The 15,409-nt window shown below is 39.1% G+C and overlaps 1 protein-coding gene across 1 annotated transcript in view; it reads left to right on the top strand.

The window, feature by feature from the left end:
- Window positions 1–13,207, top strand: part of EFCAB6 (EF-hand calcium binding domain 6) — a 145,294-nt gene extending 132,087 nt beyond the window's left edge. Inside the window, exons 27-31 of the mRNA XM_067558983.1 lie at window positions 1,343–1,570; window positions 5,171–5,348; window positions 6,377–6,561; window positions 8,242–8,391; window positions 12,231–13,207. Of these exons, the coding sequence (XP_067415084.1) occupies window positions 1,343–1,570; window positions 5,171–5,348; window positions 6,377–6,561; window positions 8,242–8,391; window positions 12,231–12,353 (864 nt within the window). The 3' untranslated portion in view covers window positions 12,354–13,207. The remainder of the gene's footprint in view (window positions 1–1,342; window positions 1,571–5,170; window positions 5,349–6,376; window positions 6,562–8,241; window positions 8,392–12,230) is intronic.
- Window positions 13,208–15,409: the final 2,202 nt, after the last annotated feature.

Genomic DNA, 15,409 nt, shown 5'->3' with positions numbered 1-15,409 from the left:
ATGCTTTGAAAATTTAACAAACGGACCGTGGATGTTGGCAAAATGGGTCTATCAAAGGCAGGGTGCTGATGTCTCGATAGTGAATGAGAGATGATAGGTGGGGTGAAGGGCCTTCAAAGTGAAGAAAAATAGCCTTTGTTTGGTATGATAGAAAAGAGAGAACCAGTAGGGGGAAGCATTAAGTGACAGGCTAGGAAAATTATCTTTGAAGCAGAATTCTGAATGAATATGATAAGGGCAAAATTGCATTGGTCAAGGACAGAGAGAAGGATGTTGCAGTAACCAAGACATGAGGTGATGAGAGATCGAATAAGAGTGTGGATGGATAGGAAAGGCACCTTAGAGATGTTGTGCAGAGAGAATCTGCAATATTTAGATACAGCCCAGATGTGAGGATCTAGAGAGAGGTCCAAGTCAATGACGACGCCCAGGTTATGTGCATCCATGACCAGCAGGATAGTGGTGTTATCCACAGTGATCAGGAAAGGAGATAAGGGAGTCTCCTTTGGGGGGAAAAATCTAGAATTCTGTTTTAGCCATGTTGAGCTGATGGCTAGAAATCCATGAGGACATGTCAGAGAGACAGGCTGAAATTTTAATTTGGACAGAAGGAGACAAGTTGGAAACAAAGACTAGTTCAACTAACTTACTCTGCTAGTAATCCCATTGGTATCAATGGGACCATTCATGGACTGAGTTCCCATTCAGCATGAATAATAAGGGTACCAGAATTTGGCTCCAGATCTTTTGAAATAATACTCTATATTATACTGATGCAGGTTGTGACATTATATTTTAACTATATAAGGCTGTAAAGCTTTTCTACGGCATTCATTTAAATTTTGCAATGAGACATTTTTCTGTCAGGGTGAAATGAAATTGTTGATGCAAATATAATAACTCAAACATCTGAACAGCCTGTTGAGATGTTAGGTAGACATTAGGTGCACCTAACAGAATGAGAAACTTGCCTCATGGCACTTAAACAGGGTGCAGCTGTACCGTGCATTTGATTTCCATTCTCTTTTAAAGTGTTCTTATGTACTGTCGCTCAGTCACTGTGCCTAATCACAAGGTTTAATGGTCTTAAACAGCTCACTAAGGGCCCAGTTCAATTAAAAAATGGCCTACAGAAATCCCTTTTTCATTGCTTTCCCAGCCTGACACGACTTCTGCAGAGAAGCTGTAATTTTTTTTTATTAAATTGGGCCCTAGGATTCCTGTCATTCCAAGTCACTTTCTCATTTTCTTTCAGTTTTCTTTCATTTTTTGTAACAGTCTTAGTACATAATATATTTTTCCAACTAGCATTTACAAATATGGTCTTTTGTTTCTGTGTTAGTTTGAAAACCTCTGGACTATAGTGCCAGTTGATGCCGATGGAAAATTGAAGTACTGTGATTTTTTGAAGAAGTTCAACTCTGAAGCAGTGACAATGCCATCAGACACTCCAGCCACAAACAATGCTGCATCTTCCTCCAAGCCTGCTACCCCTGCTGAACCTGGGTCACGGTTACCTTCTCAACCTTCACGTCCCAAGACAGCATTTTCTCCTCTAGGTCAAACAAAAGTAGGTGTTTGAGGACTTAAGGACTTTTCTAGATTTTCATGTTTATTAAAGGCCTGATCCAACATCAATAGAAGTACATGAAAATATTCTCATTGACTTCCACTGAGCATCAGATAAGTCCAAATGTCTGTTGCTAAGAAGCTTTGACACTTTGCAGAGAATTTGGGATGATGAAAATGGGCTTGATCCTCAGTTGGTATAAACTCTGTAGTTCAATTGAAACCAATGGAATCAGGCTGTTTATACCTGCTGATGATCTTGGCCATCGTCTTACTAACTCACACATGAGTCATATTGTAAATAAAATACCTGTTGTTTAACATAGGACAGTCACATTTGTAGGATCAAAGTAAACAGGCCCAGCCATAAAAACTCAGCAGCTGAAAAAGCAACATAAAAAAGTAAGGTTTTTATCTGCAGGTCACCAGTGCAACATTCCCCTCTGCAGTCTGGACTTATGTATTGCTGTGTCACCCCAGTCCCTCACTCCTGGAGCCCGTCTTGCACTTGCCCTGCTGTGTAAAACACCCACTCCTGGGTCAGTCCATGCACAGCCTCCTGCAAGCAAGTGGCTCCTGCCTTAGTGAATAAGTGCATTCCTGGGATTATGCAGTGGGGTGACCCCAGTCAATATCCCCCGTTCCAGATGCAACTCTAGGAACTGCCATTTTACAGAGTTCAGTGCTGCCCACTGGACTCGCAAGCTCATTGGTTAGTCAATTTATCAAAGAAACGGATATGCACCAGCTCTGTCACTCTAAATGAAGTCTCTACTTACCCTCAAACCACATGCACTGCTTTAGATGAAACAAACAAATTTATGAAGTACAGAAAGATTTTAAGTGATTATAAACCAGAATAAGATGAGTCAGATTTGATCATGAAGAAAATAAAGCAAATCGCATTCTAAACTAAACGTAACACTTCTGTAGCCTTGGAGTCTCTGATGTTATCTTACTACAGGCTGGCTGACTCCTTCAGCCAAGCTCTCCTCCCTGTGATCAGTCTTTCAGTTGCTCAGTGTTGCTTCGTAGACGGATTACAAGGGAGAGCTCAAAAGACCAAAATGCCTCTCATTTTAACAGATTCCCCTGCCACCCCCAGGGGTCAGGTGACTAGCAATGTCCAGCATGGCTTCCTCCACTTGAGTCAAATGTGCATCATCTTATCAGTTACTCAGGCCAGTCCTTGTTCCTGTATGGATGCCTCAGTGAGGCGTGAATTCTCACTCTGCTTTGTGTTTGCCTGGATCTATTCAAGCCATGTGAGACACACATTTGGGAATATACATAGCAGAGCTTCATAACTACACATATGACATTGTAAGAAGCACACTATCATAACAATAATGTTCAGTATGTCGTGAGCATTCCAAAAACACTTTACATGATACTTTGCATTAGACAATATACAGTTACACTATAAGGGTGAACATGAATGACACACAAATCACACCATAAGGGTGTACATAGGGTACAGCATGTCACAACGAGCTTACATCAGTAGTGAACAAAAGTTGTTACCATCTGTTAGGTAGTCTCTATGAAATGTATTGGTGGTCTGAGTCCAGTTCTCGGTGAATATTTATCTGTGTCACAAAATCTACCATCACAATTGGCAGCCTTGTCTGCAGGCTAAGCACAGAGACTGAATGGACAGAAGGACTAACCTGGCCCTATCTCCCATTTTTGTAGAAGCACATTGACAGGGCAATGTAAGGGAGTTTTTCACTACAGCTTTCCATGACTGCAGTCTCCTGGAATATCTCTCTGGCATCGCTCCCAAGCACTAACATTCATAGAAGATTATGAACATCTTAAAAGGAGGAAGAATGAAAGAATTAGCCAATATTCCTCCTGTCAGTTTTCATCTCTTGGCTCTTCTAGTCAGCAGTTTATAAACTTGTCAATGCTTGGAAAAAATTATTCATATTACTGCTGACTATACTTAGAAGTTTTGCTGTTGAAAAAGCAGTGGCCAATTAAACAGATTAAAGATGCCACAAACTTCCCAGGATTGGTAGGTCTAAAAATATTGGCCTGTTGCTAACTTGATTATTGTGCTATCTGTAAGTCTTTACATTGGAGAGGCATGACAGTTGGTCAAATGCTTCCTTTATGCCTAAGGGATTGATCCAATTCTCGCTGAAGTCAATAGAACATTCCTCATTAACTTCAGTGGAAGTTGGATCTGAAACCTGAAAGATCACAGAAGAGCACACGCCACACAAAATGCATGTATTTTTGAACAGGCCCCGGTCAACCTCATCACTACTCATCTCCTTAGAAATGTACTGGTGGCTGTGCATAAAAGGGATGTGGGAATCATGGCAAAGATTTATGAGGTAAGCCTGAGAGCTACAAGAATACACAGGAAAGACCCAGTGAATATTGCATTGTACTGTGGCTCCCTTCACAAATGTCGGCGCAGCTCACATATACCATGCTGCTAAAGGCTGAGGGCTCACAAGCCTATGCTTAATCCCTCCTTATTTTCAGAATGAATCAAATTCTGCTGATTAGGGAACATATTATAAAGAACAACTATTCCCCTTCTCCTGGTTACACCCTCTTCTGCTGCAGAGGAGAGCTCCTCTATAGTGATCACTGAAGGTAAAGAGATGGTTTGAGAATGTGCAGGGAGCATACTCTGCACCCTTCCAATCCTGTGTTGGAATAGGGCTTTACTGTTCCTCTCTGTGCTGCCTAAAGGGAGGGGAACAAATATTATAGGTAGGCTTGATAGAATTAAATTTTTAAAATAATTTTGACAGATAATATTGATGTTTATTTTAAATATTTTTGACATCTATTGATTTAGATTTTCACAGTTGTGGGGAAATTATGGGGGAATTTACAAAGGGGGAATCAGACAATAATTATTTAATGACAGTAGATATTGAAATTCAAAAAGTTAGTTTGATACCATTAAAACACAAATTACTAACACCACATGTCAAAATATACAAAATAAATATCCCTATATCAAACTCTATTAAATTCTCAAGCAGCATTTTTCTTTCATTGCCTGTCTGCAAATTTCAGTTATCATCGATGAAAATATTTGTTGTTGGTTTGCATGTATCAGGTGAAATCATTGTTTACTGACATTTACTGATAAAAATCAAATACTTGCAAGTCTAATTATAGGGCTCTTTCACTTACTGTTAAAATTTACAGTAAGCAAATTAGTATACTTGCTTTAGATTGTCACTCTCCAAGAACTTGTGCATTGATCTACTTATTGTGAGATTGACATCAAATGGCACACTTTTTTAAAACAAATATATCTGCCATTTAAGGAACAATAGGTTCAGGTGAGAAATATATGTAACTGAGCTATGAGTTAAGCTGAGTCAAGAAATTACAGATAGAAAAATAGTTGGTAGATCAATTTTCGGCATACTAATATGGATGTGTCATTTTAACTTGTTCATCGAAATAGAAGCTAGCATTTTTACTTTAATTAAGTCAGACACAAATCAGATCATACATAAAGATGCTTCAAACTGTGAGGTATGCTAACGTTTTGAAACACTAGAACTGGGATTTCTTTTAATGTTTTGTCTACATAAATATTCAAATTTGCCTGTTGCTTTAGACTCCAGTGTCCAGCCGACCTCATACTGCAATGGCATGGTCCCCACCTTTACTGAACTGTGAACCAATAGAAAATAAAATAAGAAAGATCATTCAACATTCCTGGAGAGAAATACTGAAAGACTGTAGAGAGAAGGATGTTGATCGGCTAGGAGAAGTCTCAACGTCCGATTTCTTAGGTTTGTTGCCATCTGAAAATTATGTTACCTCATGTTAAAATGTGCTCCAGTTTCTTTCTGGGTGCCAATCTACAGGAAAACCCTGCCTTTAGCAAGTGGTGTGAGTTGCATGACCAATCCAAGTTCCATTATACTACTGTAATGCAGAATCACTCAAGAGGGACTTGGGGGAATGTACTGCTATGCAGACTGTGCTGCTCTTTTGAAAGGGAGAGCATGGTTTTATCTAGTGCAGCAGTTCGCAACCTTTTTGAGTGTGCAGACCCCTTTTAAACCTCCAAACATTTTGCGGGCCACCACATGCTACTTGTTGTAAAATAAATTACAGTAGTGGGTTTTTATAAACTATATGACATTATTTTTTATTTGAAATTGTACATTTCCTTGGTGAAAATGTTGTTATTTTTCTTTTCTGTGAGCCCCCTGTAGTAGCCTTATCCGCAGACCACAGGTCGGGAACCGCTGATCTAGTGTTTACTACACAGCATAGCATATGTACTGGATGGCTGGCCACACTCCCCAGCAGAATACTACCTTGTGGGGCTGGGGAGTGATGGTAAGTACAGGCACCAGACTTTTTCCCTTGCAGTGTCTCTTAAGTAGCCCTATTGAAGTCAATGGCAAAACTTTCATATATCTCAATAGGACCAGGATTTCATTCTTAGATAGGTATGCTGCTCTTCTGCTGTGTATTTGTACAGGGACAATTCTCTGTGCCCTCTTTTCCAATTAGGGTATCTGCAAAGAATTTTTGCCTAAATAATAACATATAGAGTCATTCGATATGGAATATATTTTGGCATATTAGGGCTACAGTTCAGCTAATATCGGGCTTATTTATTGCACTGTCTTTAAAACTCATTCAAGTATTATCACTTATCTGTTATTCTGCTAAATGTGAATGGTTTCCTTCCGCCTTATGCATATCCCTAATAATTTGTCAATCTGATTTTTGTTTTAAGACAAATGTCACCTATTTGCAAGAATGGCAAATTGACTTTCATTTGTTATTTCCGTGTTTCTTTCAGCTATTACAGAGAAGTTCAATTTGGATTTAAGTAAAGAAGAGTTTAGCCAAATAGGAACAAAATACAACATTAAGAACAATGGCAAATTTGCATACTGTGATTTTCTCCAAAGCTGTGTCCTATTAATGAAACCACAAGAAAGTTCACTGCTACAAAGGATGATCATTCAGAAGCCACGAATACCGGTACATTCAGGGCTTTGTCTAGTTGTTTGTGGACAGTTTCTGATGCAGAAACAGAGTATTTTAGGGCCTGTAGTCATTTTATGCATAGAATCCCAGTCACTTCCAATGGAGTCCAATGACTTCAGTTGACTTATTTTATTGATGTGGTATTTACTTCAATCAGAGCATCTCCAGACTCAGGTCCTGGGTGTCCAGTTCATAATACAATCTAGTTTTAGTTTGATTAATGATCAGCAATGGAACATATCTGTAAACATTAAAACGTGTGCTGTGGGTATAAGAAAGGCCTAGAGGTAGACAGTTTGAGTTGATGAGTTTCAGGGTTAGATTTTGGCCGTCCAAGCCAAGCTAGACAACTTCAGACTGGAAATAAGGTGTCCGTTTTTAAGTGAGAGTAATTAGTCATTGGAACAATTTACCAATGTTTGTGGTGGATATTCCCTCTCTGGCAATTTTAACATCAACAGTGGATTTTTTTAAAAAAAATTAGATATGGTTTACTTCAAAAGGAATTATTTTCAGGAAGTTCCATGGCCTGTGTTATACAGGAGATCAGACTTATGATCACAATGGTCCTTTCTGGCCTGAGAATTTATGAGAAGATGGGCTTTGACTGCCACTGGACATATGCAGACTCTGAGCTAGAAAGAACAGTTTAGGTCCTTACAGCCAGAGTGAAAGCCTCCCTTCATGCTGTAAAAGGTCAACAGGACCCCTCACAACAGTTGACTGAAGTTAACATTAGATAACTGAATTAGTCATGCTTGGCCAGCAAATCTTCCTTTGCTATATACTTCATGAGATTAAGGTGAAATTCACCTTGGGTGTTCAAGGCATTGTGCCAGCTGTCCACACCACTTAAGCCCCACATAGCAGCTGTACAGTGCTGTCTGTGCACTCACTGCATGTTGGGATAGAACTAGAGTTTGCGGTATCCTGTGCAGCTTACATGAAGAAACTGTGGTCTCCAATCCTGCCTACTGGCTAGAATAACAGCTTGGAGTGGAGGAGGCGCACAAGAGCCCCATACCAAAGTAAAAAACAATTTCTTCTAAAACTTCCCAATACTCCCCCAGTTAGTCCCATATTAGATTTCAACTATCCTGCCCCAGATCTTTCAACTATAGAACTGTTCAAAAGTTGGTTACAAGAAATATTATATAATGGGATAAGTACTTTTTACCGTCCTACTGTACTCATCATCAAAATTGGCCGATGAATTTAGCCACTTTCATTTTCACCAAATTTCAAATTCACCAAAATTTAAATATGAAAACTTCCAACCTGAAGAGGTAATTTTACGGAGAGTTATAAGTAACACAAAACAGAGGCTTGGAAGGGGAGCAGTTGTGTGACTTTAATTGCTGCTGCTGTATAAAAACAATGAGGCATTTGTTTTCAAAAAACCAAAAATATCTGATAAAGATTTGCACTAATTTTACAAACAAACATAAATTTTGGGCTATGAAGGGGATTAAGTGTTTCAACTTCACTTGCTGAAAAATATTAACAGGTGAAGAGAATTTTAAAGCATTTATTCTTCATCTTTCAAGGATATTGTCAAACCTTGGTACAATCAGAATTTCACTGTAACACCTTTACATTTCAGCATATGACCGCACTCATCTACCATGCGCTTTATATTAACAAATGCTAATATTTTTCCCCCTACTTTTCTAGAGGAGTCCTGGACCACAGAGCCTCACATTTTTCAATGCAATGCTAAGAATTCAACCCCAGATCTTGCACTGCTGGAGACCAATGAGACGAACTTTTAAATCCTATGATGAAAGTGGGAGTGGACTCTTAAGTATTCAGGATTTCAGGCAGGTAAATTGCATTTAGTAACCTAAAACTAGCAAACTGAAATAGTCCAACCTGAGGCCTCTAACCAATGTCTCTAAATAACTTACTGAAACAGTTTCTAAAAATCACAGCAACTATATAGTTGCTGACTCACTTGCTGAGACATCAGCACTGAGTGCTAATAATAATGGAAATCCCCCTCTTTCCAGTGTATGTGCAAGCCACCACTTCTTTCACATTAGTGCTGAGAAAAGTCTTCTTCACAAGCTTGAGGGGGAGGGAATGGGTTGAGGAGGAGAAATCCTTTCTACCAGGCCTCTGCGGTCACTACTACAGCCTCAGGATCCCAGTGACCCACCCAGCTGGTATGTTCGCTTATGAAGGGGAAGTAGCCTTGTGTACTCCTTATTATAAGGCAGCCCCAGCTGGAATGCTATCCTGCTGTAGGCCATAGTAGGACAGGTATACCTGTTTTAGTTTATCCCCTTTCCCCCAAGAGTCCAGACAGTCTTTCTTAGTACGAATGGCCCTTGCAGGGTTAATTTACTACAGAATAAAACTCCATACACATAACAATCCCAAAACTATAATCCAGGCTATACTTTAAATTCAGCACCAGGACTCCTCACCACATCCCAACTCTTCAGCATAGCCCTCTCTGTCCCTTTTGGCTTCATTCACTGGTTCCAAGAGCTTTTAGGGATCTCCCTTTGCTGCTTTTAGCCTTCTTCCCTCTCCAGCCTTCCCTGGCTCAGGCAGACAGCTAACTAGTCCCCCCACTGGCTTCCTAGCCCACAGCCCCTATCAGATCTCCTAGCACTGGCACTACCTGTCTTGAAAGTTAGCAGTTTAGGCCCTATAGTAGCTTCCTAAATAATTCCTCCCACTTTCCAGAAACAACCCACTGAGCACTTTCTACTCTCTATAGCTTTTCATTAAAACCCCCTCCACAGGGCTCTTGACTTCTCCTACCTATCTCTGACTCACTAGCTTTCTTCCTGATCTTTTATCCTGCTACCACCCTTCCCTTAACTGACCAAAGTCAGAGCACCTGTTCCAGCAAGGGCCACTGAGCCTGCTTCACTTACAGGGGTCAGACACTCCGTGACACTCTTTTACAGGCAGAATGACTCTGCCCAGGCTTTCTTCCCCTGCCCTTGCCAGTGGAACACAGATCTGTGGTACATACGAATACGTATCCTTTGCACGGGCTTCTTAGATCCAGCACTTTGTCAAACAGCGGAACCGCACCAATTTCAGTGTCTTCAAGGCTGTTCCCCACTTGCAGTGCTTATAGCACTGTGAGCCAGGGATTAGTGTTGCACTCCACTGTTCACACCACTGGGGAGTTTGATTGCTGCTTAGCATATATTTTACTTCTTATTTCAAGATCGTTGACATTTCTGTAAATAGAAATCACAGTCATAATATGTACTACAGTAACCACGAACATTTGCCAGTCAAGTTGCAAGGATAAAAAAAATGATGCATGAAGCTGTTTAATTAACACTGAATTCAAGTGGGATACCAGTGACCTTCTCCACATGGTATCATTGCCATTTAAAGCATCCGATAAAATAATGGGCCAGTCCTCAACTGCACTGAGTAGTTATCCATCGTTCTGCTCCCCCATTCCTGAGGCTGCCGGGAGCCAAAATGTCACCTAGGGTAACTTAAAGCAAACTGAAGGCCTAAGGGCAGAGATCCCTTAGAAATTGCTCTAATGGTCTGAGATCAGTTAGAGCAAGGTATGGTCCAGCCTCCCCACATACATGCTCTTCAGACATGCACCTGTATGAAGGTGGGGGAGCAAGATACTTAGAGCTATATCAGCTTTATCCCTGAGGTTTCCCCTATCTGAGAGTAGCTTTCTGGCTGCTTTGTACTATCTCAGGAGTGCAAATCCTCTAGAATAAGGAGTGAGGATCTGGCCCACTGTATTTTTAGAAAAAAATCTTATGTAATGTCAAGTTTATTTGTTTTTTGAGCATTTGGTAACAACTTCTAAACTCAGGCCACTATATCTCAAGTAATTTAATTACATTAAGAAAAATGAAACCAGTCCAATTGTATGATAGGATCTATTAGGTAAGTCACTGTTTCTCCTGCAACGCTTAAGTGCTACTCTAAAATATTTTTCTTTAGCATATTACAGACAAAAATTAAATGTATTGCATAAAAGACATTGTACTTGGCAAGCCAAATGGCTTCAGCAGCTCCTTAAATTTCAGTTGATTTCATGAGGTCAGGAATTAACTGCAGCATAAGCAATAAAAGCGCATTTATATGTACTAAAAATGCCCACTGAGCATTTGTGTGCCAAACAATGTTTTGTGAATACAGTCAAAGGAGCCCAAAGAAGGGAGAAATCAGAAATAGGATTGCAGTGAGGTGTGATTGGAATGAGATGTTGTAAGATAGATGTGGATAGAGAGATATTTTGATAGCAGAGTGTTTTTTCTACTATCAGTTATAACCACTCTCACTATTATCAAGGCTGGGATGTATATGAAGGGGAGGGGTGAGCAGACTGATCATTGTTGATGCTAGTGCTCTGCCTAAGCACTGAAGTAGACACACATACATATATGTGCCTACTGTGTCACCAGCACTATAGTGATTTCAGATGCTGGTTTGGTTCAGACTTACCTGAGTTTCACATAAAACCAGTGAAGTACAAAAGGCAGCACTCAGATCAGAAGGTGTCAGATGCTGGTGGAGATCCTGTTGGACAACAAACCATTGCAGAGCCAGTGGACACCACCTAGAGGTACCATGCAGGATATATACTTCTAGAAGCACCTTAAATGAAAAGTAGTACTCAGAAATGAACATCTCGTTAGCCTTGGTATCAAAGACACTAAGAGCTAGATTTGTACAGGTAATTAGGTGTCTAAAGATGCAGCTTAATGCCTAGTTGTGTTTTCAAAAGCACCTAGGCACCTAACCATCATTGAACGCAATGGGAATTAGGCACCTAAATTCTTTTGAAAATCCCACTGTGCACCTGTCTGCACTTTAGGCACCTCCATACCTTTAAAAATCTGGCCCTTACTGCCTGTAGCATTAGGTACCATCTGGTCAGTAGTGCTCTCATTAAAGTTTAAGGAAAGAACACTTAATTTTGCTCTTAGGAGTAAGTATTAAGGCACTGAGAGCCCCTTCAGAAATGCATATCCTCACATACATAAGTAGATATATTGGACTTCAAAGTTCCTTTGGGTGGAGGGGACCCAGATCCCCCAAGGAGAATGCAAAGGAAGAAGCCACAGCTGGTCTGCATAATCTCCTGCTCAGGTGGAAGTCCTTCAGTGGGTGTATTATGTGAATCAATCATATCGTGAGAAGGTGGGTAGGGTGCTAACAGTTCTCAATGGCCCTGTCATCTGGATCCCTGCAGGGCATCTGAGAGTAACTGCTGTTTGGGCCAATGTACAACAAATCACTGTTTGAGAGGATTCAGGAGCAGCAGCCAGTGGAACTATGTTGGCATGGAAAGTTGGGAGGCAATAGGAAGGTTCTGCTCTTCACAGATTTTATGAAATTCAAGACTGTGGGGCTGAACCCTGAGGCAGTTTTACAGAAGGTTTAAATGAGACTTAAGTGGTGCATTAGCTTTGTGTTAGCCCTGGGCCCAGCACTGAATTTCACCCCTGGCTCCTAGCTTCAGGTGAGCAATGTGGATGTTGTGAGGTTGTAGAATCCCCATCACTGGAGGTTTCTAAGCACAGACAAACACCTGTCAAGGATGGTTAAGGCATATTTAATCCTGCCTCAGCATAGGAGAATGGACTTAATGACTTCACGAGGTTCTTTCCAGCCCTATGTTTTTATGATTTTATGACGTTCTGTGTATTTTGCAGGTTCTACGTCAGTATCGCATCAACCTGACTGAGGAGGAGTTTTTCCACATTTTGGAATTTTATGATAAATCATTATCTTCAAAAATTTCCTATAATGATTTCCTCCGGGCATTTCTGCAATAGGAAATGGAAGGTGTCATCAAATGCAAAAACCTATAGATAACTGAACTAAAGACTGATTTATAGTTTCTGATTTCTAACTAATAAATTTAGCAAGTACAGCCTTTTTTGCATCTGTTCATCAGCAATCTCAAAATACTTACAATTCTGACAAATGCAGTGGTCATGAGTTGTGGAGAAAATCTACATGGCAGAACTATTAATATTCACATAATCCATTTATAAGAAAAAATGATACCAATTAAACTTGTTATAGTAATGATTCCTTAGACCTTACAGGCATATTCAAAAGCAATATGTTTAAGAAAATCATTTTGTGTAATTAAAGAGTTTTATTAATAAAATCTCTTTCTAATTTCAATAAAAAGGTTTAAAAGGCATACTATTCACTTTTATCAGAGATATGAGAAATAATACATTTGGAAAATTTTATTATCCTTCATTATTAGAAAATTACTTTACAATCCATCTTTCTCCCTATTTGATCATGCAGTGACATATTTATATCTCCAAAAGCTTTATATATTGACATGGAACAGCTACTGTTCTCTGAACAAACAGACTAGCTATGACTTGACATGTCATCTTTTTCCATTGAAATCTTTTCCCATCATTTTCCAATATTTTAACATACAAATGAAAGTTAAAAATAAAATTAGAAAGAAGCTAATTTGCCATTCACTATTGTATTTGTCACTGCAAATGTGGAAGTATATTCCTCTAACTTGCATCTCCTAACATTGACCCTGAGGTTTATTTTTTATGGATAAATTATTTTAATAATATATTGTATGCATAAAAGTAAAAAAATCCAGCTAGATTTATTGGTTTTCCAAAAGTGAATAATAGTTTGAGCACTTACTGGAAAATTATGGAAAAAGATTTCAGTGGAAAAAGATGACATGTCAAGGCACTGTTAGTGTGTCTGTGACATATGTAGATCTTAGCAGAGAAATTAAAAGATAATTATTTTGACTGCCAACCGGTATGGCAAGCAAAGAACTTATGATCAGCAAGTACTGTTTTCAGGGCTTATATCAAGTCTCAAGTGGTACCTTCTCTCACTAACTATTAGGTCAATATATTTCTTTGTGGCGTCTTAGTTGTGTTCTCTGCCATCCTGTCATTTTCACTGGTGTACTAAAGAACTCTGTCACCACAATATGTGGTTGCTTTCCATGGTTTTTTGCTTTCCTTCAAATCAAATATAAAGTTACCATTTTTTAAAAAGGGAAAGAAACCACTCAACGAACAAGTTTTACATTTATAAGGGAGTCTCTTCACAGTCACTATCTAGGGTATATCTGTATTGACAGTGGCACCGTTGGCGCTGCCAGATTGATTCTTCAGGATCAATTGAGTGGCAGTGGAGACCGGCTCAATCAATCCGGAAGTCGACAGCATTAATACAGCCCCACAAAAAGATTAACTCTGCATCGACGGGAGGGCATTTCCCATCAGCGCAGCATAGTGTGGAGCCTTGGTAAGTAGAAGTTAGGAAGTTGATGGGAGATACACAAACTACTTACTCTACGTATCTTGTGTATCTCCCATCAACTGCCGCCAAATTTCACTGGCAGTGTAGACCAAGCCCTGGAAAGTGAGTTGTGGAAAGATAGCTGAATGAAGGCATAAAAGGCGCAAACATATTCTATCCCTAACATTTTTAATGCATTTACAGCAACATCTTAAAAGGAGTTGGTAAAGTAGCACCAAAGATTTCAATAAAAAAAACAGTAACTACTACCTGGGGATAATGCACATCCAAACGATTTCTGTTTCTTATTGCTGGTGAACTTGCCAGCCATTACTGTGAATCTGATCCAAAGACCAGTGAAGCCAGTTGAAAGATTCCCACTGACTTCAATGGGCTTTGAAACAGGCCTTATCTGAGGAAATACTTAATCTCATTTGAAACTTCAAAGAAGATGTTTGGTGGATTTTAAATGAAAAATGTTAATGAGATGAGGGGTTTTTTGGCTTTGGTGATTTTGATTCTTGATCTCTGATATCAATGTGATCTGTATTTTGTTTATCATACACACTTCAGGAACACTTGTTATATATATAAATGGTCATATACTTGAAAACTGATACACTTGAAATAGTAACACAAAGGATAATTTTACATTTTCTTTGCAAAGTATTTACCACCTATACATCCATAAATCAGAACTACGTTTAGTGCTTAGGTAAATGACTAACCACACAGGCACCTATGACCAGAATGATGTAAGGGGTTCTCCTAGATCAACCCAATGTGCAAAAGTAACAATTCCATTTACAGTAATTTATATGGATTTAGTGTGTAACACAGCACATAAATAAAAAAATCTAAATTCCATTTAACTTTTTTATGTTTAATTCTATTCTGAAAACTGCTTTCAAGACATTCCTTTTTATGAATTTTTTTCCATACTTAGTGTACATCAGTCAATGAAATTCAAATGCAATATGCCTATGCTAAATTCTGTTATTTCTATGCTGTTTGCAATTATAAAAGAATTAATTTTCACCAAATTTACTGTTTGGAATATACCTAAGCAAAGTATAATAAAAATCAATTCTTTTGGAAGCAGGGATGTTTCTTTATTGATATTTTGCTTATTAATAAGAAAAGAACAAAACTAAATTTCGTTCAAAACTAAGTTCAGTACATTTTCTTTCCAGTTCCTATGATGAAAGTGTGATAATTTGGTCCGATTTTAGATCAAAGGCAATATGAACACCTCCATCTCTGTATTGCATTATGGCATGTAGCGCAGCTACTGTGATTCATGTCAGGTTACATGAGTCATCTCCTCGCTTCCAATCATCTTCAGGATCTCTGCTGAAATGGCTCTGGGAGGGGGATGTCTCAGGGTTTCTTGACACTTCATGCCAATGTATTTTTCATTAGTGCTACTGGCAGGAGAATCAGACTCAACAACTCCAAAGGGATTAAAGAACAATCTTTTTGCTGTAAAAACAAATCAAATCATGCTGTTTTTTTAGTGAGTTCTTAAAGGCATGGATGGCATTTGCCAACTGTTTTTCCAACCTCAAAAACAAACCGAATT

This window comes from Emydura macquarii, unplaced genomic scaffold (assembly GCF_026122565.2).
Source record: "Emydura macquarii macquarii isolate MOO-44397 ecotype Brisbane River unplaced genomic scaffold, CSIRO-AGI_Emac_v2 contig_2205, whole genome shotgun sequence".
Classification (NCBI taxonomy): domain Eukaryota; kingdom Metazoa; phylum Chordata; order Testudines; family Chelidae; genus Emydura; species Emydura macquarii.
Note: the sequence above shows the minus strand (reverse complement) of the source record. Positions and strands in the feature narration are given on the sequence as shown.